The following is a 25,619-nucleotide window of genomic DNA, read 5'->3' on the forward strand; positions in this document are numbered from 1 at the left end:
GGCCTGTTAATCTATCGCATCAAATCATGATATGAATTCAGTGCAAACGATAGAAGCCGGTGGCAAATAAGCAAGGAGTACGCACTCTTGCGTCTACTCATAGTCATCGACGTCGTCGTTAGCCGCAACGGCAGCAGCTCGCAGAGAGTATTACCAACTTTCTAATGAACTCTGTGAAATAATAATTTTCCGTATGAGTTACCGGAACAACCGACGAACGTGTCCAGACCGCGCCGGTTGAGTTTGGTGGCTTGATTGTGCATTTTCATCCCAATTAGTCGGAAGTGAACTTTATTCATTAAACTGTTCATATTACGTTGTGGCACTGCGGATCAATCCAACGCAACCGCCATAACTGATTGGCTGTTCACAAAAAGGAGCAGGTGGATGTGCGTTGGCATAGATTTTCGGAAACATTGTTAGCTTTCCGAATGAGAAGTTTTCCTGTCTGTATCCTCAGCACGAAGCTTGTGCATTTCTAATTAATTGGTAGCTAAACTAAGTTAGTTCCGCATTCTATAGTTTGTCATTTGAATCAGTATTACTTAATGTGCCGCTTGTAGTATTTTCAATTTAATTTTTTCATGTTCCTTTTCAACTCATGGGGTCCCCAATCTAAAATCAAATATCTTATACTTTCAAAATATGCCTAGTTTGCTCAAACCACTAGATTAGTTAGTCCGGCACAAAGTCGCACCACGTTTGTTTAGGAACAGAATTTATATGCAGGTTTACGACGTCATCACTTTGCAAGTTACCAAACTAATCCCGGTGTGTCCCCGGTAGCCAGTCAGTCAGCCATGACGGCGACCAGAACAATCCGGATGCGGCCATCGTTAGGCTCTCTAGGCATGACACTATGCCGCGGTCATAACAGCGTAGAACGTGATTTTTATGCAAACTAATGTCACCATAAACCTAATATAAGTTCTCACATTTGACCACCACCAACTACGTTGAACTGCGGGAGTGGACGTTGAGACGAATAAAAATTGTTGGCCATTTTTTTTTCTTCCTGAGCAGCCCCCAGGTCGTTCACTATCGCGCCGAAACAGTCGTGTCCACTACGAGGTGTGGTAGCTTCTACAGCCTGGACAGCACAGGATGGTCACCAGCTCACGGAGTCAATTTAGACTTCGCAAACAGTGTCGAAGCCAGCACAAATTGATTGATGGTCACCGAGGGTTGTTAGCGTTGTGTGTTTTAATGAAAAAATGGATGCAAAGGGAGAAGCTTTTTGGAATTGCTCAGAAAATTGTAGATTTATTATAATGTATTCAAAATCTAGCTGATCCAAACACATCAAGCATCATCAAATGCTCTTTCAACTATGAACACTGCAGATGGAGGATATAAAGGCTAAGTTTTATTGTTATCATCAAGAGCTACGACACCGCAAGGTAAATTAAAACACTTCTACAAATTTCTCAAGTCCGAAGCTGTTTCCCCCTAGTCCCAAAGTCCAGGTCGTTTTCCAAGCCACCAGCCACACCACAATGACTTTAACGTTCACCGGCTAGCAAATGGTGTGGTTCGTTAGGGGGAGAGAAATTTCAAGCGTTCAGAAATGAGTTTTTCTCCAACTGAACAAAGAAAAAGGAGTGCAATCGTGTCTCCAACGGTGAGTTCTCCCTACCCATTCTTGGGTTCCATGGACCTCCACTCGCTGTTTCGTGATTACCATTTTAGTAGTTGAAAGCAGCATTGAAATTCTCTGAGAATTGCCAAAATGACAAAATTTTAAATCCTGGTATTTTTTTTAATTAATAATTATTTGTTCGTAATATATTTTCGCAAAAAAAATTGAACCAATGTATGAAAAATAAACTCGCATTTAAGTTTAATTTTTTTTAGGAAAGCGAAGCACATCCGAGAGTAAAAGATCTCAAACTGGTAATAAATCGTCCGCTGTTTGCTATGTTGTGACCACGAACATTTTGGTCGAAAATGAGTTTATTGTGACGCTATGCTATACTTAACAAACACTACCGTCAACTGAGATCCTGTCAAGGCCTGTGGGTTCTGGTGCAAATGGTTTCATTGTTTTTTGACTGCATACATAATTCCCACTATCAGATTTATCAGTCCTGTGCTTTTAAAGAAATAAACAGTGACACAATGCTCTAAAAGTTCGAAACAACCTGAATCCATAGTCATCCATTCGCAACAACATTAATGAGAGTTCTTTATAGGCTAAATTCTTATTTTTTTTTACGGTAGTCCATTTATTTGCATTTTTTTATTTTTTCATGACACTTAAACGACAATCATCATATTTAAACTAACAGGGTTTATCATGGTTCTGAAAACTCTCATACGGGCTTAATAGGCTTTTATGGCATACTTAATACCTGAAATGTTACTAGGGATGTCGTCAAAATTTCTTCAAGATATTAGAAAGAACTTCGTTTTTCTAGAGAAATTCTCACCGAGAAGAAATCTTATTCGGATAAATAAATAAACGTGCTGGTTAGTCTTTCTTTCCACCATCCGTTTTAAGAGTGCTTCATTGCCGAGGGTGGAGCTTTTGCTACGACTAGAGCGGGGATTTAATGATAGTCAGCTCCTTGTCCTTCATTTCGTAGCTATAGGTAAGCAGCGCCTTGTAAATTTCGTTCTCACACTCACCACCGCTGTTGTGGGTGGCTGGAGGTTTTGGGTTGAAATTTTTAGCTCACCAAGGATTTGGTGCAAATCTGGCCTTCCCGGAAAGACCAACTTTTGGGATTATAATTAGAGTCATTAAGGTAACTAAATTACCTAATTAATCAACATCCAACGCGTTGCTGCCTTTTCAGGTACATCTCCCTTTCTCTCAAACCCAACTGTATCCGATTGCCACCACCGGAAGGGGACCCCGGGTCTGGTTCCAATTAAAAATTAACTCTTAATTTCCAAGCGGCCTTCGGCAAGGAAAGAAAGCAAACATCTCCAGGTTTTTGTATTTGATGGGCTGGGGCGAGCAATGAAATATGGGCAATTTTCTCCCTGCTGGTGGTGTGTAACCTTTCCACGTATATTGGGATTTATGTATAAACACATATTTTTGCACCCGGCGCTAATCATTGTTGTCATTGATGTATAAGAGACTGCTGCATACATATGCGGTGCTTGAATAACTTGTTTCACGATTTAACTTTGTTTCCTTGTTGTAATTTAGAATATCTCTATGGGTGGCAGTGCGTGACCGAATGGTTACGCTGTCCGCTTTCCCATCTGCTGCAACCTTCCATCGGATGAGGAAGTAAAATGTCATTCCCGGCCTTGGTTGTTAGGCCGTTAAGTCATTCCAGGTGTAGGAGTCGTCTCCATGCCATAAGTACAAACAACACACCAAACCAAGCCTACTCCGGTGGAATCGCTGGCGGCGGTTGGACACGCAATCCGAAGGTCGTCAGTTCAAACACTGGGGTGGAAGGTTCCTTGGAGTAGAAAGCGGTTTGGGTGCTCTCCCCATTCAAGCCTTCGGACTCCTAGGTTCGAGTAGAAACTTGCAATAGAGACCACAAAAGACCCGAGGGTCGTTAATGTGGATGGTTTAATTTTGATCTATGGGTCTATCCATGAACCACGGGGACACTTTTCTTGGAAATCTCGACCCCTTCAACTTTCGTGGAAAATTGTCCATATAAAAAAAATCTTTTTTATATGGAGCGTACACAATCGCCATACCCCTCCTCCTTGTTCTTTTTAAAGAAAATTTTACAAAACTAAATTGCGATTTTAAGACGATTTATGGAAAGCATGTTAATTAGGATGTATCGACGTTTGTAATCAGAACAGAATCCGATGAGGTCTGAAATAAAAAAAAGATTTTAAATACGTGACAATTATCTAATGTTTTGTGAAGTTATTTTTAATAATGGTCTTGATGGTTGGCAACTACGATATTAATGATTATCACCATCACAAAATTATAAAAATGGAGACAAATTAGCTCAAGATACCAAATTCTTTCACTAGGAAGGGTACAACCGGCACATGCTGATCCATTTTGGTGTTGATTTAAATTACATACTAAGCATTTAAGAGTAACGGTCACATTTCTTAGAAAAAAGGATGGGTGGTTTTTCCTTAACAACCATGGAGCATGTATTTTAACAAAAATCATCGTGAATAGAAGTTTTTTAAACAGTTACACGGTGTAATAAAATTTCCTAATTCAGCTGTAATGAAGTTACATCATGTTAGGGACCATCCATAAACCACGTGAATACTTTTTTTTGGGAATTTGTAACCCCCCCCCCCCTCGTGGACAATTGTTCATACAATTTTTTTTGTACGGATCGTGGACAGTCGCGATACCCCCCTCCTAAAGTGTCCACGTGGTTTATAGATGGTCCCATTAAGGTTCTATTTTAATTGTGTAACGCATGTGTTTGAATAACATCAAGTTAGTCTACTTAAAAACAAACAGCACCGCCAAGGCAACAGATTTCAGGTTAACTCAAAAGCAATAAATTATCTTGTGTGATTCTTTTCCTCCCTAATTTACTGTAATTGTGCATTTAAACTGCAATTGCCGGGAGCAAATATCAAACCTCATTTATAAAAAGCAGTAAAATAGGACGCTTTGGGACGTCACATAAAACAGTTTGATCTGAAATCTTTTCGCCCAGCAGCTTTCTGATCATGTTGTACCCCTTTTAAAATGATGATGCTTGTTGGCACCTCTAACATCCCGTGTCCCCTTGGGACTACGTTTTTTTTCTCTTCGGTGCAGATGACATGAAAAACACAACTCAACTAAACAGTGAATTGAGGAGGTTTGGTGTCGCTCCCTTCTTCGTTTTTCACCCTATACCATTCATTAAAAATTAATGATTGACATAATTGCATTCACACACGAGCTAATATTTCAACCGTCTGACCCGCTGGGGAATTAACTGATTATAAAATGTGCAGTTGGGCTTAATGATTCTAACCATTAGGTTTGCTAGTAGAAAAACTTTGATTTTCCTGAAAGCAGATATTTTGCGGCATGAATCATAATGTCCCGGGAGGGGGGGGGGGGGTCTTATTCAACTAGTTTTTTTAAGACACCTAAGTTATATAAGTCATTTCGCGCTAACTGGCACATCACTAAAACATGTAGGAATCCCGATTTTCAACCTTTCTTTTTTGGCACCTCCCCAAAGTTTTGCGATTTTCGTCATTTAAAAAAACATTTTTTTAAATGGCCATATCTCGGAAACATGAAATGTTAGAGTAAAACTCAAAAGTTAATGAATCAATTCAATTCAATTCAATTCGGTTTTATTAGTGAATAATCATGTAACAATCAGTTCATTCGCAGTATATAACAGAGTTTTGAGTTCCTTTCAGCTGTGTGTTAAATCTTAATCCATTTTGGCACGATTATTGCTTATCACTTAGAGATTACCAAGAGTAAGAAAAATTTAGAAAAAACTTACTGAAATTACAAAGGAAAGGGGATAGAAATAGAAAAAGCTTAAACTAGATCATAGTTTTTTTTTATCTATTGTAGATGTGCTTAATCATTAGCTCCCCGAGGGCCAGAAATTGCCCCGCCTTGTTACGGCAGGTCCGAAACCGCGTCATCATCTCACCCGCTAGAGCAAAGAACTCCGGCAAGGTGAAGAGATCTTCTCCGGTTACTTCTTGCTGGGCTGCATCGCCGCTACCGGCAGCGACCACGCTGGCGAACGATCGCCCCCATCCAGGAGGGAACGCTGGGTTGTCCGCTGGAACCGTACGCTGTCCAGCTGCAGGAACGGTAGAGCTCGTATTCCGCTGAGAAGGGTGGGATGCTGCTGCTTTCTTCTTCCTCTTTCCTGCTCCTCGAGGTAGGCCTTGCGCGCGACGCATCCGCGGTAATTACCGGTATGGTTGCCGTCACAGTTGGCGCACTTAATGCGCGCCTTGGTTTGCTCTGCCTTGTCCCCCAAGTCCGCCTTGCACGGCAGTGCACACTTCTCTGAGAGGTGTGTTTCACCGCACTTCACGCAGCGGGGCGGGAGGTTGCAGTTCCGCGAGCCGTGGCAGAACTTCTGGCAACGGTGGCATTGTGCTACGTCCATTGGGTTTTTGGAGTAAAACCGCCAGTTTACCCAAAAACCGTCCAACGCCTTAGTCCGACGCAGGTCTTGGATTTTGACGGTGCCGCGGTCGAAGTACAACAGGTACAGAGTGTGCGTACCTGTGACTATTGTCTTGCGCGAGAGCACTTTTATCTCCCGTGGCGTTATTCCGGCTCCCGAGAGGTGTCCCTTCAGGTCGGCGATTGGGCGGTCTTGGTAGCCCTGCAGGACTACCTTAACAGCGGTCTTCTCAACTGGATCGAATGTGTAGAACTTGAAGTTGCTACGCTTCAGTTCTTTCACCACCAGATCGAAATTCTTTTTGGTGAAAGTAATCACTTGAACTTTCGATTTGCCAATTTTCAGACTATATTGGAGGCCTTCCAGCAACTTGTCAACATCGTCCGCCAACGTATCCAAAACAAAAATTGGAGGTGGTTGCCGTTCCTTCGGAGAATTAACTTTTTTTGTCGTACTACCTTTTTTGCGTGCACGTCCATCGTTGTCGTCGTCATCGGTAGTGCTGCTACCGTCGGTGTTGTTGTTGTAGCTTTCCTCGTCACTCAGTCTCGCGAACTTGTTACTGGTGGGAATGTTGGCAGATGTTGATGCGCCACCGGTGGACAGATTGCCGGAAGTACCTGAACGGAGTCTGCTTCTTATAGGGCTGCGATCCTGGACACGGTAATTAGCGTGTAATAACTCCGGATTGAATCCATCAGCGCACACGCTCCCCTGCGCGATGGCGGACGACGCGGCGGCGTTGTTTTGTTTACCTTTTTGCACTCGGCCGGTAGACGAACTTCGCGGGTTTTTCGAGGCCGCACTCGAACTGCCACGGCCACGGCCGGCCTTCGGCATGCTGGTGGAGCAAACTCGCGGGTAATCAAAGTCGATTACGGCGGAAAATTCTAAAAAACTTTTAGAGCTCTGAGCACTTCACTGCTGCTTGCTCTGGAGGATACACGCAGAAAATGAGTTAATGAATCAAACTTTGATGCTTTTTGTGCAATTGAAAATTTTACACACAGTTTTCTCAATATACATGCGATTAAATTTTTAATTAAACTTCACCATCGTGTTCCCCAGACGATTTAACATAAGATTCAATTTTTCGAATGTTGGGCGAATTGAAATATCTTGAGATAACGTTTTTTAAAGCTTGCAGTTTAAGAATATACCTACCACGCGATGCATTTTGAGTGGAAATGGTCGACGCATGGTGTCAGGTAATCAAGGGACGATGTGCTTGTTCGTTTTTTTGTTCAAATGACGAAGTCAACTAATTTTTAGGCTAATTTTGATTAATTATAAGAAAAAATGTGTAAATAAGGAAGCAAACACGATCAAAATGGAATGCAAATCAGAAAAAAAATTATTGCAAAATTAAGATTTTTAATGGCAAATATCAACAAAACACTCATTCGAAGATGTTAAATGTTGAGGAGAAAAATCGAAGAAGAAAATCCAGCAGACATTTCTTACGTTGGGCGCCATTTTGTCACCAGTTAACCAGACATGTATGAGACTTGGATAACAAAGGTCACAACTCACCGGAAACGCTGCTTCCCACACCACGAAGTCCAGTTGTTGAGGTTCGCGTCCGCTGAGCAGAAATTCCTAAGATCCTCTCCCCGTCTCCATACCCATAACCGAAAAATTAGAATATTTGCAGTGTACTGTAAAATCACTGGTTATGAGTTTTCAAGTTTTATTTGACCCAAAAGAAAATTCAGAAGTATACAAGAAATGATCATAATTAAATCCATTTAATCGCACTCAAAGAGGCCCCTTTATCAAGCCGTTTTAAACGTACGAACAAGATGGTCATACTTAACCTATATTAGTTAATTAACCTATGTGTATGTACACTTCCCATGTTTCCTAACGTGATCGCGATTAATTCGGTTCAGCACGTATTCACTCCTTCCCGAAAACCAACGTTGTACTTTTCGATTTTTTCGCCGTACACAGTAAAAAACAATGTAAATTTTGATGCTGTAATTTTCGAAGGTTGAATATTACCTCTTTTAAGATGTAATTTTACCTCAATTCAGACTAAAAAAGTGACATTACACAAGAAAAGAGGTAAAATTACATATTTCCAGAGGTAAAACTACACATTTTTTCTTGTCGTGATCGGGCACTGCCCGATTTTAATTTATTTTTCGGATGACAATCGAAACGCATCATTTCGTGCCAAAACATACTACAAGACTGATTTATTTCTCTTTCACACACACATTTGACAACTCTCTCATTTTATCTCTGCACGCTAACTGGATTTAGCACAAATTTCTTAACTTTCTCACGTACGGGCCCCTACTGTTACCTACTCTGAATTCAATATGATTAGATATTTTAAATCAATATGATTAGATAATTTAAATTTACCTACATTTCTGACATAAAAGATGTATACTCCTTCCCAGATGTTATATCACCATGATTTTTTTTTCGATGTAATTAACCGTGATTACCCGCGAGTTTGCTCCTCTAGCATGCCAAGGGCCGGCCGTGGCCGAGGCAGTTCGAGTGCGGCCTCGCGAAGTTCATCTACCGGCAGAGTGCAGAAAGGTAAACACACCAACGCCGCATCGACCGCCATCGCGCACGGGAGCGTGCCCGGTGACGTCACCGATCCTTCATTTTTACACGTGTCATACCGTCCACGTGAGTCCCCAGTACGGACGAGACAATCGACCCGGGCATCCGGAAGCACTTCCGGCCAGCAGCAGCAGTCCACCAGCACTACGACAACAACCACTTCCAACGTTCCCACCAGCAACGAATTTGAGATGCTGAGTGGAGATGAAAACAACACCGACAGTAACAGCAGCAGTGCTGGCGACGATGACGATGATGAACTTGCGCGCAAGCAAGGAAAGTAGAAAAACGGTAACTCTCCGAAGGAACGACGACCACCTCCAATTTTTGTTTTGGATACGTTGGCTGACGATGTTGACGAGTTGCTTGAGGGACTCCAATATTGTCTCAAATTAGCAAAACTTCTGTGCAAGTGATTACACACAAGAAGCTGAATTTCGACTTGGTGGTGAAGAAGTTGAAGTTGCGAAACTTCAAATTCTTTACATTTGACCCTGCAGAGAAGGTCCCAGTGAAGATCGTCCTTCAGGGATATCCGGAACGCCCGATCTCCGACCTGGAAGAAAACCTAACGGGCGTCAAGTGCTCTCAAAATCGACTACGGTGACAGGTACGTACACCTTGTACCTCCTGTTCTTCGATAGCGGGTCTGTCAAAATCCAGGACCTACGGTGGATCAAAGCACTGGACGGCTTCTTTGTGACGTGACGATTCTACACGAAGAATCCGGCCGACGCAGCCCAATGCCACCTCTGTCAGAAATTCGGACACGGCTCAAGAAACTGCAATCTTCCACCCCGGTGCGTAAAGTGCGGTGAGACCCACTTCACCGAAAGGTGCAGTCTTCCGCGGAAAGACCAGCTGGGGAAAACGCCCAGCAGCACAAAGCGCGTGTCAGGTGCGCCAATTGAGGTGGAAACCACACGGCGAATTTCCGTGGCTGTGCCGCGCGGAAAAAGTACATCGAGGAGCAGGACAAGAAGAAGAAAGCGCTAGCGTCCCGCCAACCTCCGACTTCGAGCTCGACCGCTGCAGCAGCTGGCGGAGGAGCGGTTCCATCGACCAACCCAGCGTTCCCTCCCGGTTGGGGAGGTTCAAACACTAGAGTAGCCGCTTCTGGGGGTGGTTCTCCCCCGGGACAAGCTGATGTTACCGGTGATGATTTCTTCACGCTTCCTGAGTTTTTCGCCCTTGCTGGAGAGATGCTCACACGCTTTCGTGCCTGCCGAAACAAGGCACAACAATTCCAAGCTCTCAGTGAGTTGATGATGAAGTACATCTACAACGGATAAGCTGCCTTGTCCAGTTTTAAGCTTTTTTATTTCTATCGTTTTCCTTAGCAAATCTAGAAGGTTTTTTTTTTAATTTTTCCTTCTCTTGCCAAATCCATTGTTAGAATATCCAATTACATCAAAATGAATTATAGTTCAAATAATAGTTGAAAGGAGCTCCAAAACTCTATTGGGTTATAAGAAATACGAAATTGTAAATTGATTATTTACTTATTTTCTGCAAGTTTTTTTTTTATTTTTCTTACTCTCTTACTCTTAATTGTTCCAAAATGGATTACGATGCAACACACAGCTGAAAGGAACTCCAAAACTCTGTTATGCACTTCAAAATAACTCATTGTATCTTGATTATTCACCAATAAAACCGAATTGAAAATTGAATTATTTACTTATAAAATAAATTGAATTGAATTGAATTAACATTAACCTTAACATGTTAACATTAAGTCAATTGATAAACTGTCACTGAATCTGCTTTGTTTATGCCGGCCCCGATACTCTCCACGGGTGTTTCCCCCAGGAACGTGGAAAGAGAAGTATGATCTAAACTTTAGAGTCGTAGATGGGGTCATTCACTCTTGAGGCAATGACTGTCAATGATGGCTCTGAATTCAGGGTCCAGAAATAGTAAATTGAAATGAAAAAAAAAAAAAAAAAGTAAATGAAACGATATCTACAATGTTTCTGCAATCAACACAAAGAAAACCATATATTGATTGATACATTCTGAATCAAGGTTTGAATGTTTTTCTAAAACAAACATGGCCGACGTGTGAGTCGTTCGTCTTTAAACAATAAGGTGTACTATTAAAAAGCGTTGGTTATGTGATATTTGGAAATACAAACAAAATAAAAAGTATGAAATTGTTAGATTAAATTTATTTTCGAATCATGGTTGGAGATGTTTGATTTTGATATCTTTTACACTATTTACAGTACTGTACAATGTCTTCAAATTGACTACAATTTATCTGCAAGCCCGCTAGCATTAACTACTTAAATTTTATTTTTTTGTATTTACAGTGCACAGTGGGAGCTTTAGGGGGAGGAATAGTTTCGCGCGTTTTTTCAATTTTGATTTCGAAATTAAACATTCTTTTCTTTACAATATTTTGCGTTTGCACAACCCGACCGTGACAAATTAGGTTTTAATCTGCCTTGAGAGCGTAGGATTTCCAGACATGCGGAGATCATGTCTGCTGAATTTTACGAGTGCGAGTGGCCAAGATGATGACCGCCGAGCGGGTGGAAGTAGGGTCCGTACGGCGGGTAGGGCACCGCGTGCGGATACAGAAGGCTGCTGGCGTAGGAACCGGGCCCGAAGGCTCCGCCACCGTTCGGCGGTGGCACCGTCGGACTGTTGACGTCCATGCCTGGGTTTTGCTTTTTCCACTTTGTTCGGCGGTTTTGAAACCAGATTTTCACCTAAGAAAAAGGGGAGAAAGAAATATTACAATTTAGTAGGGTTTTGGTTTGAAGTTTAAGTTTTTTTAAACTATGGCTTAGCAGAAACTCACCTGTGTCTCTGTAAGGCTTAAGCTTAATGCTAAATTCAGTCTCTCGCAAACCGATAGGTATCGGGTGGTTTTAAATTTGTTCTCGAGGGAAACCAGCTGTTCATAAGTGAATGCAGTTCGAGCTCTGGAAAAATAGAATAAACAATATTTTAGTTATATTTTAGGAACCTTTAAATATTTGTATGGACAGATACACTATTTTTTCCAAAGATCATTGAAGCAAAAAATCAAATGTTTCAACTATTAATTAACTTAAAAAACTAAAAGCCTTACCGTCTCGGCTTGGAACTGCTCCCCCCAGACTTGCCGTCCCCGGACCGGCTGCTGGCGCCGTCCTTCTTGGAGTCGGTTTCATCGTGGTCATCGATGTCGCTGCCCATCGTATCATCACCCATGTCGTCCTGGTCGATGTCGTTCATATCCTTCACTGTCGTTTTTCGGAGCACGGAGCAACATGAAAAAAAAGAGGGAAGGAAAAACGGAAAAGAAAAATCAGTAAACAGATCATTAATTAATTTCACGCTTCAGCAGCGCGTGGCATCGTCATCCAGGCTCAGCTCAGTGCGACATCATTGTTTGTGTGTATCTGTACGTTAGGGTGACAGGAAAAAAACTTGTTGGTAAGTTGCCATGTTTTCTTAGACTGTACTGAGTATCCGTTTTAATCTTTAAAAATGATATCGTTGAAAAATACGCAAAAACTGTGGAGAAATCCAAAAAATTATTAAGTTTACCTATTAAACCTAGTATTCTTGATAATTTTTAGACAAATTCACAAAATGTTATTGCGTTTAAAATTCTCAGAAAACAAAAATTTGTGGCAAGGCAGATTGGAATTTTCCCACAAACATTGATTGTAAATACGGCAAATACCAGTTTTTCTTAGGGTCACACTATTTTGCATGGGAAAGGGTGTTTTTCGAGTGGAAAACGCTTCCGCCTTCTGCTGCTTACGGGCCGACGAGAGGAAGCTATAAGAAGATTATTATTTATGGCAATTATTTTATGATTTCATCGCCATCGTTATCATTTTCGCGCGCGCGTCAGTTGCTCTGGTAACAGAGGTGGAAGAAGGTGTTGACGTGACTAGATGTTCATCAGTTGAGTGGCTTGAGGCGTCCCCAAAATAATTGTCAACAGTTTGTGGAGCAGTTTGTCGTCGTCGTTCTCGACGACGAGAATAAATTTTCCAATATTTTATTATCACAGTAAACATATCAATTTGCCTAGCTTTTGAGGAAAATAGAGCCGAGTTGAAAGCGCCAAACAGCTCGCAGCAGGCGGTAAACGGGAGCAAACGAGTTGAGCTCAAAGAGTTGCGAAGAGACGAAGCTGTTGACAAAGTTATGCTTCCTTTTAGTCAGTCTTCTTTACACGCAAAGAGTTGCAAAAGAGTTTCTAAGGGAAGAACGTGTTGATGTTTGAAATTGAGTCGTTTGCTTGGTAAATGAGTGAGGATCGAAAATTTGGATGCCGGGTTCTAATTTTGGAAAATGTTTCAATTTAGTACTATGTTTAAGATTCACAGTTAGTTGTGGTAACAAGCTAATTATGATCCATTTGATGCATGATTGATTTATTCATTATGCGTTTAAAGATCTTAACGTTTCGTTGTTTCTTTTGCATTACAAAGTTAAACTTTGTTGCACTCAAATGAGAGCTTTAATGATTTTTTTAACGCTGTTATTTTTGGTGATGATTAGTAGGTCATTTTGTCACTATCAAAATATTAAAAGATGGCCTCCATCTTTCTGTCAAGTTGCTGTTAAGTCTACCATGACAGCTGGAAAAGTTTTTCAACTTATCAGCACAGTATTGAAAGATTAACACAATTTCTTGGATCACCAAGAGATGAACTAACTATTCCGGTGGACGCGTTTTTCGGAATTGCATAATCTTTTTTATGAAACTTATTGCATTTTGTCGTATTTTCTTTATTAAATAGTACGACTGTATATTTAGGACATTTTTGTTAGACTCTCGATATTTAAAAGATGTATTCGCTGAAATTGATATCTTTGAAGCAGTTTGAGCATCTAATTGCAAAAATGTAGATTTTTTATGTTTATGCATGATTTTTCTTGTTGTTTTTGTTTTTTTTTTTGAAAAAAATAAAACAATAGAGAATTGTACAGAAATTGATCTGAATTAGTTCATAGTTCTTTGCCTTAATTAAAATGTTATTTTTTCATTTTCGTTTTTCCATATTTTTTTCCAGATTGGTAATTGTAAATATATGATGCCTTTGATATTTAAATCTATCTGGTGTTATTTAAGCGTTGTTTTTGATTATTCTCATTTAAAACGGGATTGATTCTCATTTAAAACGGGTTACAAAGTAAAGAAACACTTTTTTTAAAATAAGGGCAATGAAAACCCGCTGCGAGCGCTCTAAAAATTCTTAGTGTAAATATTAAGGACCTACAGGCTCTCTAGTAAATATGGGTATCCGGCGCCGTCGCTCCGTGCCATACTCAAACACTTAGGAGCCCAGGGTGGCGAAGTCCTTGTAGTTAAAGTCAACTTCGTTTCGTAATGAAAATTAAATTTGCGGTTCATTCATCAAAATAGGCACGATGAGGCTAAATACAAATTTGGTTTTTGAGACCTTGTATCTAACTGGTTTGGCAAATTTCTGACAGTAACATAACTGTTGTAATTACTTTTTGCTTCAAAATTGTTAAAATTATGCTTGGAATTTGAATGTTTTTTATTCACCTATTCTCTCGACCTAAACGGCAGATCGGGGTTCAAATCCCGGTTCGGACCAACACAACTGGTGATCTTTTCCCTTATGGATTCGATTGCCTAGTCAAGGGAAGGTAGTTTATCGTCACAAACTGGACCTTATCAAGACACCTTAGCAAGACAATATTTTGGTAATTACCATGTTAACATTAAGTTGATCAATAAACTGTCACTGAATCCACTCTGTAAATGCCAGCCCCGATACTCTTCACGGGTGTTCCCCTCAGGAACAGGGAAAGATTTACTTTTTATTCTCTCGACCAGGACCAGGATCGAGGGAGCCTAATTTATAAAAGTAGCCATCTTCAGTTTTAAAATTTTTGAACGGTCCTTTCAATTGGTAGTATTATATATTTTAGTTTATAGTATTATGGTATTTGCAGGATCTTTCTTCAACCTTCAAATTATCGCAAACTAATCAGATGACAAAAATAGTATTGAATTATTCAATGTGATTGTTTATCAATTTAAAATTATAATTTCAAGACATGAAAAATCGGGTTTTTTAAAGTATCGGGTATAGCCTTCATAAATAATTTTCGAGTATCTTAAAGTAATTAATAGCTCAAATAAAAGTAGAAAGCAAGCAATTTCCTAAGGTGATTTCCTTTATTTGAAACGAATTTGAAAAAATCGAGTTTCAAAAAATGCTATGACCATCTTTTTAACATGCGCTGCGTTCCAAATACACACACACGTGACTCTATCTGTGCTCTCCGGGCGGCATTAGATTCCGCAGCATAAATCTATGTACCACCCTCACCCCCATTAACACCGTTTCGCGCACACGCGGTTGCGTGTTTTTGTTTTAATGCCCAAGTGTTGATAATATAATTAATTTACATCGAAATAATTATCGGCGAAATTAACTGACCGTGAAATGGCCTTCCGCCCTTTTGCCTTGCGCCCTGCCTTTGGTGGACGTGGCCAGCTGCAGGCCGGATGGTGCTGAGGGAAGTGGCGGAGGCCGGTCAGTGGCGAAACGATTATTCTCCTGTGGTTTTGCAAATGGTGACTAATTAGCTGGTTTTCTTGGCGAAGGTGTCGGGCTGTATTAATTACAGCTAATTAATTAGCGCCCAGTGTCAGTCACCGTCGGATTAAGATTCACGGTTTGATGGGTGCCATTTCCAGCTGATTGCTCCAGGATGCTCCGTGCACAATTGGTGTTGCCGTTGGTGATGACGACCGGGGAAACCGCATGATATTTCAAAAAAATAAACTGCCCGTGTATTTACATCGAATCAAAGTGTGTTCTTTGGAACTTCTTGGCAGCAATCGCCGAGATTTTTCTTTTGAAAGATTTTTGAAAGAAGCATTTAAATGTATTTATGAACGTAAATTAGGACCGTAGCCAGGGGGAAGGGCTCCGAAATTTTTTAAATACATATATAGGAGAGAGGGAAAAGAAGAAAAGTGAATTGTTTTTTTTCTCAAAACAAGTAAAAACCAGAACGCACCGATTTTACGGGTTAAATCCCATTTAAAATTCAAAGTCAAAGCGCCAGGTCCTGTCGCAACCAATCAAGCATATATTTGGGATTCGGGTGCAGTACACCTAAGGGATCATGCCATGAAATGTCCGCTTAATGGACCCGTTTTGTTACATCCAATCCCACATGTTAACAATTTTCTATACAATGATGAGATTCGCTTACCATCAATTAAAGCACTTTTACACGACAACTTTCCAAAACATGTCAGACATCCGTAACGGTCCGACGGAATTCCCAGTGGATGGACACTTCAAGCTGCGTCGCTGATACGCCTGGAGCAAACCCACCACAAAAACACCGCGTCGATTCCCGGGTGTATAAATTGCCGAAAATTAATTCAATTCGATTTCAATGAAGAAAGGGCAACGTTTCCGAGCATTTAGGAGGCGCAAATGTGACAAACGCACACGAGACCATCATTTATCTTATTCCTGTCACTCCCTTCTCATTCCATTTTCCAACAGCCTTGCCCTGAGGATCCGTATAAGTATAGGAAAAGTGGACAAATGGTGGGTACAGCTTGTAGTTTTTCGGGAATGCCGCACAGATTACGGGGCCTTTCAGCGTTAATAAGCGTTGCGGCAGCCTCCCGATGAGCGGGCAGTGTCACCGGAGTTGTAAATTTCCCCCGGGACTCGTTAGAGGATTTGTTGAAGCTGTCCAGTGCGAGTTGAATCAGATTTCTTCAATTAGGGCTATGATTTCTCTAAATGGGACTCTGATTGGGACCTACAGATATATAGTTTGTGTAGAAGTCATCTGAAAAACACATAAGATCTAGATCGCATAACACAAAAAAAATCTCAAAAAATGCAAGAGGACCGTTTTCATGCAGATACTGATAGGCTTCCATGCAGATTTGAAGCAAAACGATGCAATGATGTTTAGATGTACCAACAAATAGTTGTGTTCATTCGTTCATGGAAACAGTTCCTCCTACAGAGTAGCAAATGACCTTCACTTTTTTTTATCTAATCAGTAAAAGGTGAAAGCACAGGTTCGATGTGCCAAAGGTTTCTTGTTAGATTTTGATATCGGCACTTACTTTTTGAGGGGTAAACTTTTTTGAAAATAAACCTCCGTCCATTCACACTACCTTTTTACTACCAGTAATTTTCCTTTCGAATGGCGATGCCTGTGAATATCCACTGAAAAGGCCTGGCAAAGAGGAGGCTTGTGGATGTTCACTGAATAGGCCTGGCGGAGAGATGGCTTGTGGATGTTCACTGAAAGGCCTAACTCGTCGAAGGGGATCCACTGAAAGTGTCCTGGCTTGAAATCGCAGAAAGCAAGGATAAAAATGTTTCTAAATATGAAAGGATGTACCAAAAAAGAGAAGAAAGGAATAAGAGAAAGGGAATGAAAAGGAGCAAAAATCTGGGAGAAGAGACCAATGAAAATATCAAATGGTTGTTGGCATCGTAGAGAACGCATCGAAATGAGTTAGTAAAATTAATTTGTATTTCTTTTTGTTGGCCTTCGAGGAGTGGACTGTACTTTATCGTGGCAACCGGAGACGTTTCGGATAGGAGCAAAAATGCGACCGATCGATTCAACGTGTAAAACTCGACTCGATTTATTCTGTTGGCACGCATGTGAGTGTGTTAGTGTGTACATGTAACGTGTCAACTCACACAGGGTATGATCAAGTGTGAACGGCACTTTTTAATATGCAAATGTTTTAGGGATTAACGGAATATATAGGGAAAAAAAGAGTTGTCTATTGAGGCAGATAGAACTTTTATTGAGTTGTTAGTTGGAGCCTAACATTTCAAAAGGGCACATAACTTTTGTAAACAATAGTGTATCCCTTTCACTCGAATGACAGTTTACATAAGGTGTGAAAGGGACACACTCGTGTCTAAAAAAGTTATGTGCCCTAATGAAATGGCAAGCACGAGTTGTTTCTGGGAACGGAAATCAACATGTAGCAGGATCGGCTAGAGTTGGTGCTTGTCAAAACACATGTTTGTGTATGAGCGTGAAAGTTCAACGTAATCATAACTTATTGAGGCGTTGAACATTCCTCTATAGGAAGCTAACTTCTCCTCACCTTCTATGGGTGTACACAGAAAAAGTATCCAGATTTTTTCAAATCGCGCAATGTTACCAACATTAGAAAAAAAGTGTGGTTGTCATGCCATCGCTTAAAAATCTGGATACCGAATAGTTATACATTTGTTAGGTGAAATCTTAATCTGTTCAAACACAGTATATCGTGGTATCTTAACGCACATCGCTTTTTGATGTTGCGAGCCATTTTGCCAGATTGGTTTCTTATAGAGCCTTATGGTACGTTCGTTTGAACAGCCAGTGCGGCACTGAGTGCCACACTCGTCGGTGCTAGGGGTGAGACACATGCCCTAATCAACCAAAAATTACCAGCTAGTTGATTAAAAATTACAGTTAGTTGATTAGAATTATCACTAATCGATTAGTGTATTCCTGCCTTTTTACTTTTATCTTGGGCTGACGAACAAACGTCAAAACATCACAACATAGCAAAATTTCTCGTGCTTTCGGCCGTTTGACAAATGTAAGGCAACCAAAGCGGCCAACCTGGTTCTGAAAACGGATTGCCCACGGATTGGCAATTGAACGATCGACGAAATTACAGGGCAGCAGGTTATGCGGAATCGGACCGATCCGGCGGCAATGTTGTGACGTGGAAATTTTAAAAAATGGAATCCGTCGCCGGGAACAAAAGAGCCTACACGCAGAAAAATCCGTTTGTAAACCTAGCAAAATGTTGGGTGTACTCCACAAACATGATAGTCATCTCAGGGCCTGCAAACACGTTTGTCCAAATCAAACCAACATTTTTTGTCGATCCAACAAACATGTTTGTTATGGACCAAAATGACATTTTCAATCTATCAACTATCATGAGGGATGGTTCAACAAACATGTTTATCGAATGAATAAACTATTTTATGAAACTGATAATCTGGTTTAACACGTTTTTCTTCTTCATGTCTTATTCTTTATTTTAAAAACAGTGTTGTTTGTTTATGTTCTATTTATTTATTTTTCACAGTAAGCATTTTACGTTAAAATTTAACTAAAATAATCACTCAATATTCCACTAATAACACTATTGTCCAGCAACTGCAGCCAAGAAAATCCTCCACTGAAGTCATGGAGTGACGTCATCTAATGTGGAAAAATAATGAAAAAATATGCAAATATTTTAGAATAAACATCCTTGAGCATAGTTCAATGTGGCATTATTTGATCAAAGTAACATTTTGTCAAAATAAAAAAGACCTCTAACCTGATAACAACAGGAAACCAGGAACCTTCGCCGGAACTGGACCAGTAATCCTTTATTTGATTCGTGACAATCACAAATTGGTTAAAGAAAAAAAACACATTAATTATCAATATTCAATGCTGAAGATAATAAATACTTACGACCTTCCCACATTTTTCGGCATTATTTTTTTAAAAGCCGTACAAAGAAAACATTTCGTGTCCTTTTCACTTCGGCCATCTTATAATTCAGTGAGGGTGAAAAATATACACTCAAAATTTTTAGTACACGTTGAGAAAAATCAAATCAAAGGCAACAAACATGTTTGCCAAACTGACAAAATGTTTGTGGAATCAATAATATGCGATTGTTAAATTTATTAAATTGGTTTGTTGTTTTCATAAACCAAGATATTTATTTCTAACAAACAGGTTTGTTGATTCAAAATAACATAATTTCCGTGCGTGTACGCCAACAGGTGGGTCTCGTGGCGCAGGGGTAGCGGCTTCGGCTGCCGATCCCGATGATGCTATGAGACGCGGGTTCGATTCCCGCCTTATCCACTGAGCTTCTATCGGATGGTGAAGTAAAACGTCGGTCCCGGTTTCTCCTGTCTCGTCAGAGGCGCTGGAGCAGAAATCCCACGTTAGAGGAAGGCCATGCCCCGGGGGGCGTAGTGCCAATAGTTTCGTTTTTCGTTGCCAACAGGTGTTTTCCTGAGCATTCTGAGTAGCAGTTTATGTCGAAGGACACATCCCAATGAAGATCCTCTCGGGGGCATAGCCGACGCGATCCTCGACGGTGTCGTTACCAGGAGGCAGCAGATGACGGTACAGGTCCTTCAGAAATCCTTCACCTCGAGTAGTAATCGTTTGTGAGCACCTTCACGTTTGAGCCAATCGGTGCTCCGTCCTCTTCATGACTGTCCCCCCGCCCCAGCATCAAATCTCTCAACAATTATTGATGCACTGCTTCAGGGTTGGAAGATGGGTGGCATTTAGAATGAGCAAAATTGAAACTTCATTTATGAATTTAGTCTTAAGAGCCGACGTTGAAACGGGACATTAAAGTACGGTCGCCCGGGGACATTTGATGCACCACGAGTCGCACAAGGCCATCGATTGAATCTCTACCTTTGGCGGTCGAAAATGCTCCAGCTGCTCATGGATTATACAGCCAATTAGAAACCAAATCCATCAACTTGTCCAAGCTGACCTTGTAGAACGTAAGCTCATCCGCTTTTGTCTAACGGCCATAGGCTTGGCCATCATCAACGCAACGGAAGCATTCAGCCTCCCCACCCCCACCCCACCTAAGTAAAACACAACCAAAAGAACGGTTTTTATTAAATTTCATCAAGTAAAGTTTTACACGAGGTTTTACAGTAGTATTGTGAAAAATTTAAATAAAATGAAAATAAATTCTTATAAAAAATCAGTGCGACTAACAGTCTGGGTCCCGTGGATCAATATTTCGTTAAACCGCTAGACAGGCACATTCCACGCATTTTCACTCTCGACACCTGGATTGTTGAGCACCATTGGCCGGCTGACAGCTGGACAATGTCCTCGACCGAAGCCTGCCTTGACACCACCTAGTTCAGGTAGAGCAGCTCGTTGTTCACCGCCACGAGTCTTTCCTCGCGGACCATACACAGATTCATAGAAGATTTTCCAGGTCCGCCAAATTTTTTGCAGGTACGGCGATCAATTGGAAAGACTTGCACGTTGGAACCTGACTCACTTGCTGCCTCGGAGGGGATGTCCGATTGCGTCGATAAGGATTCACTGGCTAGGCGATAGGAACCGGTTTGACATAGGGCGAGCTACTATCTTGTAATTCCTTCTCCGCGACTTCCGAGGATTGTTCCGGTTCAGCTGGTGACACATCCCTAACGGACCACCACAACCTCGGCTGGTACGTCAGCTGGCGGAGGTGAGTCGATGTGGGCATCGTGGGTTCCCCGTCGACCGAATCTACCCGCTAGATTGGCTTGGCCGATTTTAGACTGAGGTTGATTTCTGTTGTTGTAGCAACTGGGCTCCTTTCGGAACTTTTCCATACCGCTTGCGATCAGTACTTTGCCCTTACCCGTGTCCTTGACCATGCTGAACCGGATGAATTCCTTCAACTTTTGGGGTGAAATATTAATCATTCAGGTTATGGACGAAGTGGTGGGACGGTGAGTCGATATGAGAGCGCCCTTGGATGTTGCGAACAGTGGCTTGCTTTTCGTTGAATTGAACAAACATTCAGCAGTAGTTCCAAGTCATCGCGGTGTCGCGTTATCCGCATATTTGGGGAGCACTTTTGTCGCGGAACTGCTGCTGCTTCTACTGGTGACGACGATCTGGCCGGAGCTGCTGGCTCGAACGAGTTTTGCCAATCGTTGCCCGGAGGCAACCGGGAGGAATCTGGAATTGTAAGCATAACCTTACTGTTCTATTTATTAAATTTTATCTGTTCCACTCACCATCCAACTTTTTTTAAATTCATCCAGATTGATATCCAGAGGGTTCCGTCACAACAGTCTGTAGACTGGACACGGGGTCTTGGCCGGATTGACCAGTTAATGCACACAAATTTTGCCAGCGGTCATCAAAAAAAATCAAAACATTGAACTGACAGAACGGAATTTGTTCACACGTCAAGATCATTTGGTACGAGGTGTGAATGCTCTGTCAAATAGGCACTAATTAATTAGCTAATCAACAACAAATCAGCGCTAATTGATTAGCGAAAACATAATCGATTAGGTGTGTCCTGCCCCTAGCGTCGGTGCCAGTTTTGGTTCAAACGAACATTCTTTTTCAGTGTGCATGGAACTCGCATGAAACTGCAAAAATATCGAGTGCGGCACTAGAGTTTCAGTTCCAAGATGGCGGCAAAACTCGTGCGGAACTAGCGCGAGTTTCTTCAAACAAACACTTTGACAGCTCTGAGTGCGGCACTCAGTGCGGAACTAGCCCTCAAAGGAACGTACCATTAGAAAAGTGCTATTAATTCAGGACAAACATTTCAAAAAGGTGAAATAGTAAGTTTGAAACTCTTTTGAATTGTTAGCCGTGATTTTGAAATTTTGAAAAGAAAAAAAAAATGAACTGAGAGATACAGAGATGCCAGGATGCCACATACATCTGGGAATGCCAGATTTTTCAAGAGTCAGTTTAAAGAAATTAAAGATTAATCCGATGTGGCAGATTTTGACAGATTTTGCCAGATTTTGCCAGATTTTTTCATTGTCTGCCTATTTAGATCAAGTTTTTGATTTAAATGAATGATTATAATCTTTTTTTGTAAATATGTATTTTAATAAAAATATAAAAAACAATAGTTTGGAGGCCAAAAATCAATAAAAACATCTTAATTTAACAAACTTTTGAACTATTACATATCCTCCCTCCCCTTCCCTGTTCAAAATTGTATGATTCGTCTTCCAGTTTTTTTTTCCATATTTTTGTTTTAATACTTGGCCAGATTTTTTTTTCAATTTTTACCTGGTAGCCCTGGAAAGAAATGAACAATTTGTAAAGGTTTTATTTTTGACATTAATAGTTTCCAAGATATCGTCTATTAAAAAATTAGGGCTCATTGGAGAGCGCTTAGAAATATGGCCCTTTTTTTAATAATTTGAAAATCAATATTTCAACAACCAAAGGTAGGATCAACAATTAAAAAGAAAAGTGCAGAAAATTATTCCAGTTATTTGAAAATACAGCCTAAACACGAATATACGAAGCCTTGATTAGCTGAAAGTTCAACATTTTTGTCTTAAAAGAAAATTTTCTTTATTTTCTTTTTTTCATTACCAACATTTTGGCCGCCAACTTAGATTCAAATATTCACTTTAGATTTGTTTAGATCTAATCTAATCAAACCCTAGCGCAGCCAATTTTTAAAATTATTTTAAAAAATCGACATTAAATCAAATGATGCGTTTTTATAATGAAATTTCACAGTACATACATTTCGACATGTCTAAACTGGAACTACGAAAAAATATGTACAATAGAATTTATATCTAGTATGTAAGAAATTTTTTAGCAGTTTACATAAACTGGACGAATAAACAAAAAAAAAAATAGCAATCTTTTGAAGGGATCCTTGAGAGTGCCATAGGTTAGATGACGCCTAGCACTCTTCTTGTCATTTATTAACATCTGTTGTGCGCCATTGCATCGAAATGCATTGAAACATCACAGACGTTAAAGCGGCCAGGCCTACTGCGTAAAGTTGTCTCTGCAATACATGATTCGTTGAAGTGGGTTGAGTTTGAGCACGGAGTGTTCATATAACAACACAACACAACACAACACAACACAACTCTAAACCGACAGGGCAGGAAGAAGCGTGGGGACAACCACCATACGCTCCGAGATTTGGATTGTTCGTTGGCAGCACCAAGCTAAGAAGGTTTGATACTCCGGGACCCTCTGGGATGGGACAGTATTCCTATGTATAGCAGTATTCCTAATTCCAGTCCAAGCCTAATGGTTAGCATTTTTGCTTACCAATCCAAAGGACGGGGGATCGAACCTCGCCTCGGCGCCTTTTATTTTTCGTTCATATATTCATTATTTCAAATTTCTGTTTTCTTAATTTTCTCGTTTTGAGCAGATGGGAATCGAACCTAGAACCATTCGTTTACAAAGCGAATACCGTAACCAGTCAGCCACTACCGCCCCCACTTTAGGTTAGTTCAGGAGTCATACTTAAACTCGAAAAATCAATAATAAGACGACGACATATTCTGTGGTTCGATTATCCGAAGTGCATTGTTTTCCAAGGCCTTCGGATAATCGAGTCTGGACTGTATTTATTTTGGAGAGAGACAAGGATGAACACAATTTTTTAATTTGAAAAATGAGAAAAAAAATCTAGATGATGAAAATTTCGCACAAGGTTTTTTTTTCGATAGCAAGTTCCATTATACATTAAAAAGTGATTTAAAAAAAAAATCAAAAGGTCCGTCTAATGGAACAAAAAAAAACATGGATTAGAACGCAGCGTATAAAGTCCCAAATACGGTACATGTTTTGACGCTCCAATCACGCTCAAGTATTCACTCTAATGAACAAACTACACCATCCTTCATAATTATGCTCATCAACTTCCTCACTCAACTCACTCCACTCCTGGCAAAAGTGACGCCATCACACCCAGTCACAAACAACGTGCGCCGTAATTAAACTATAAATTTATCATCACACCGCTTATTTTGTGTGAAAACTAAACTTATTATCATATCAGCACAATGGAGCCCCTCGTCTTTCCAAATTGGGAACCTGAGCCGACGGTAAACCGTGACGGTGATCAGAGAGGGCAAAAACCGAAAATTGCCGTTCTCCTCAAACCTCGTTGAACGTGGGGATGATAATTATAAAATTTCGATTAATTAACACGCTGCTCTAGAGCGACACCATCACCACCAACTACGACCACGACGTCCTCTGCCAAAAACCATAAACTTCCAGTTTTAGTGGCGTGTTTGGTTAAGTGGCTTTCCCTTCATTTTCCAACATCCCATCGCCACACGATTTAGGGAGGGGAAACCCCTGGCTGGGTAAGTCAAGACACCGTCGGTCGCCATAGTCGCGCAGGAAACGGGCCAAAATGAACAAACAAAAATTTAAATTTCGAAATTACAGCGATCACACTTTCTCTCGTGGGACGCTTTTGCACCATCACCAGAGTTGGGTGGCTTGCGAGTGTCTTTGTGTGTATGTGTAAAGAGGGGATTCACCAACACAAGCTTCCGAAAGGGGAGGCCATGCAGACGTAGCAGACAGACCAAGTAGGTGGGGGCGTGGGTAATTGGATCGCCCCCCTCCCAAATGGGTTTCCTTCGTCGTTGTCGTCGCATGGCCTGCCGCTGTAATCGTTGTGTTCGTTTAACATGGCTTGCTGTGCGATTAAGGGGAGGGAAAGTCACATCTACAAGGAACGATGGTAGCCTCTGTGTGTGCGAGTTGGAAGTTGAATGCCTGTGTTGGTGGAACATCGTATCCGACTTTTAGGGTAAGAGAAAGTTCCAAATTGTCAGCCGAGAAAAAACAGAGAGAATTAATATTAAACACAAAATACTCTGGAACCGGTCCTTGGGGATCGATAACGGAGCGCACGGAGATAACGTCGTGGACATAAACGACAGTATGGAAGCGCGAGGGATCGGCAGTGTTTATGTTGCATAATTATCATCGAGATTCGTTTTAATGCAAAAGACAAAGTTTCAAAAAGCCACCAACGTCACAAGTCTCACTTGGAGTCAATTACCCCGCCGCACACGCCTCCACTTTCTGGATATTCCAACCTGGACGTAGTATGGCAAAGGCAAAGAGGCCACAAATTGGACACCAATTTTGTGAATAATAAAATCGCAATCAGAGAAGATGACCAGCTGGGGATTTCAGAAATTGTTCTCAAACATTCCGTCATTAGAAATGCAGGACCTAATCTTCTGCAAAACTCAAATTGGTCAACCAATTGGCTCGCTTCCGGTGCATTTATTTAATTAGACATGCAAGTGAGGTTATTTGCACAGACGGACAGACAGACAGACAGGTTGAAGGAAAATCCTTTAATTAGTTCACACGTACGCACACAGTCGGGCCCATTCGTTCCGACGGACGAGTGAAGGACCATAATCTGACAGAATCATCAATTAT

The 25,619-nt window shown here is 40.9% G+C and overlaps 1 protein-coding gene across 1 annotated transcript in view; it reads right to left on the minus strand.

Moving 5' to 3' along the window:
* Positions 1-10,812: 10,812 nt before the first annotated feature.
* The window catches only part of LOC6053375 (homeobox protein slou), a 32,187-nt gene continuing 17,380 nt past the window's right edge, over positions 10,813-25,619 (minus strand). The window contains exons 3-5 of the mRNA XM_038248290.1: positions 11,731-11,884; positions 11,458-11,581; positions 10,813-11,365 (exon numbers count right to left, since the gene is read on the minus strand). Of these exons, the coding sequence (XP_038104218.1) occupies positions 11,147-11,365; positions 11,458-11,581; positions 11,731-11,884 (497 nt within the window). The 3' untranslated portion in view covers positions 10,813-11,146. The remainder of the gene's footprint in view (positions 11,366-11,457; positions 11,582-11,730; positions 11,885-25,619) is intronic.

Source organism: Culex quinquefasciatus, chromosome 1, assembly GCF_015732765.1.
Source record: "Culex quinquefasciatus strain JHB chromosome 1, VPISU_Cqui_1.0_pri_paternal, whole genome shotgun sequence".
NCBI lineage: Eukaryota > Metazoa > Arthropoda > Insecta > Diptera > Culicidae > Culex > Culex quinquefasciatus.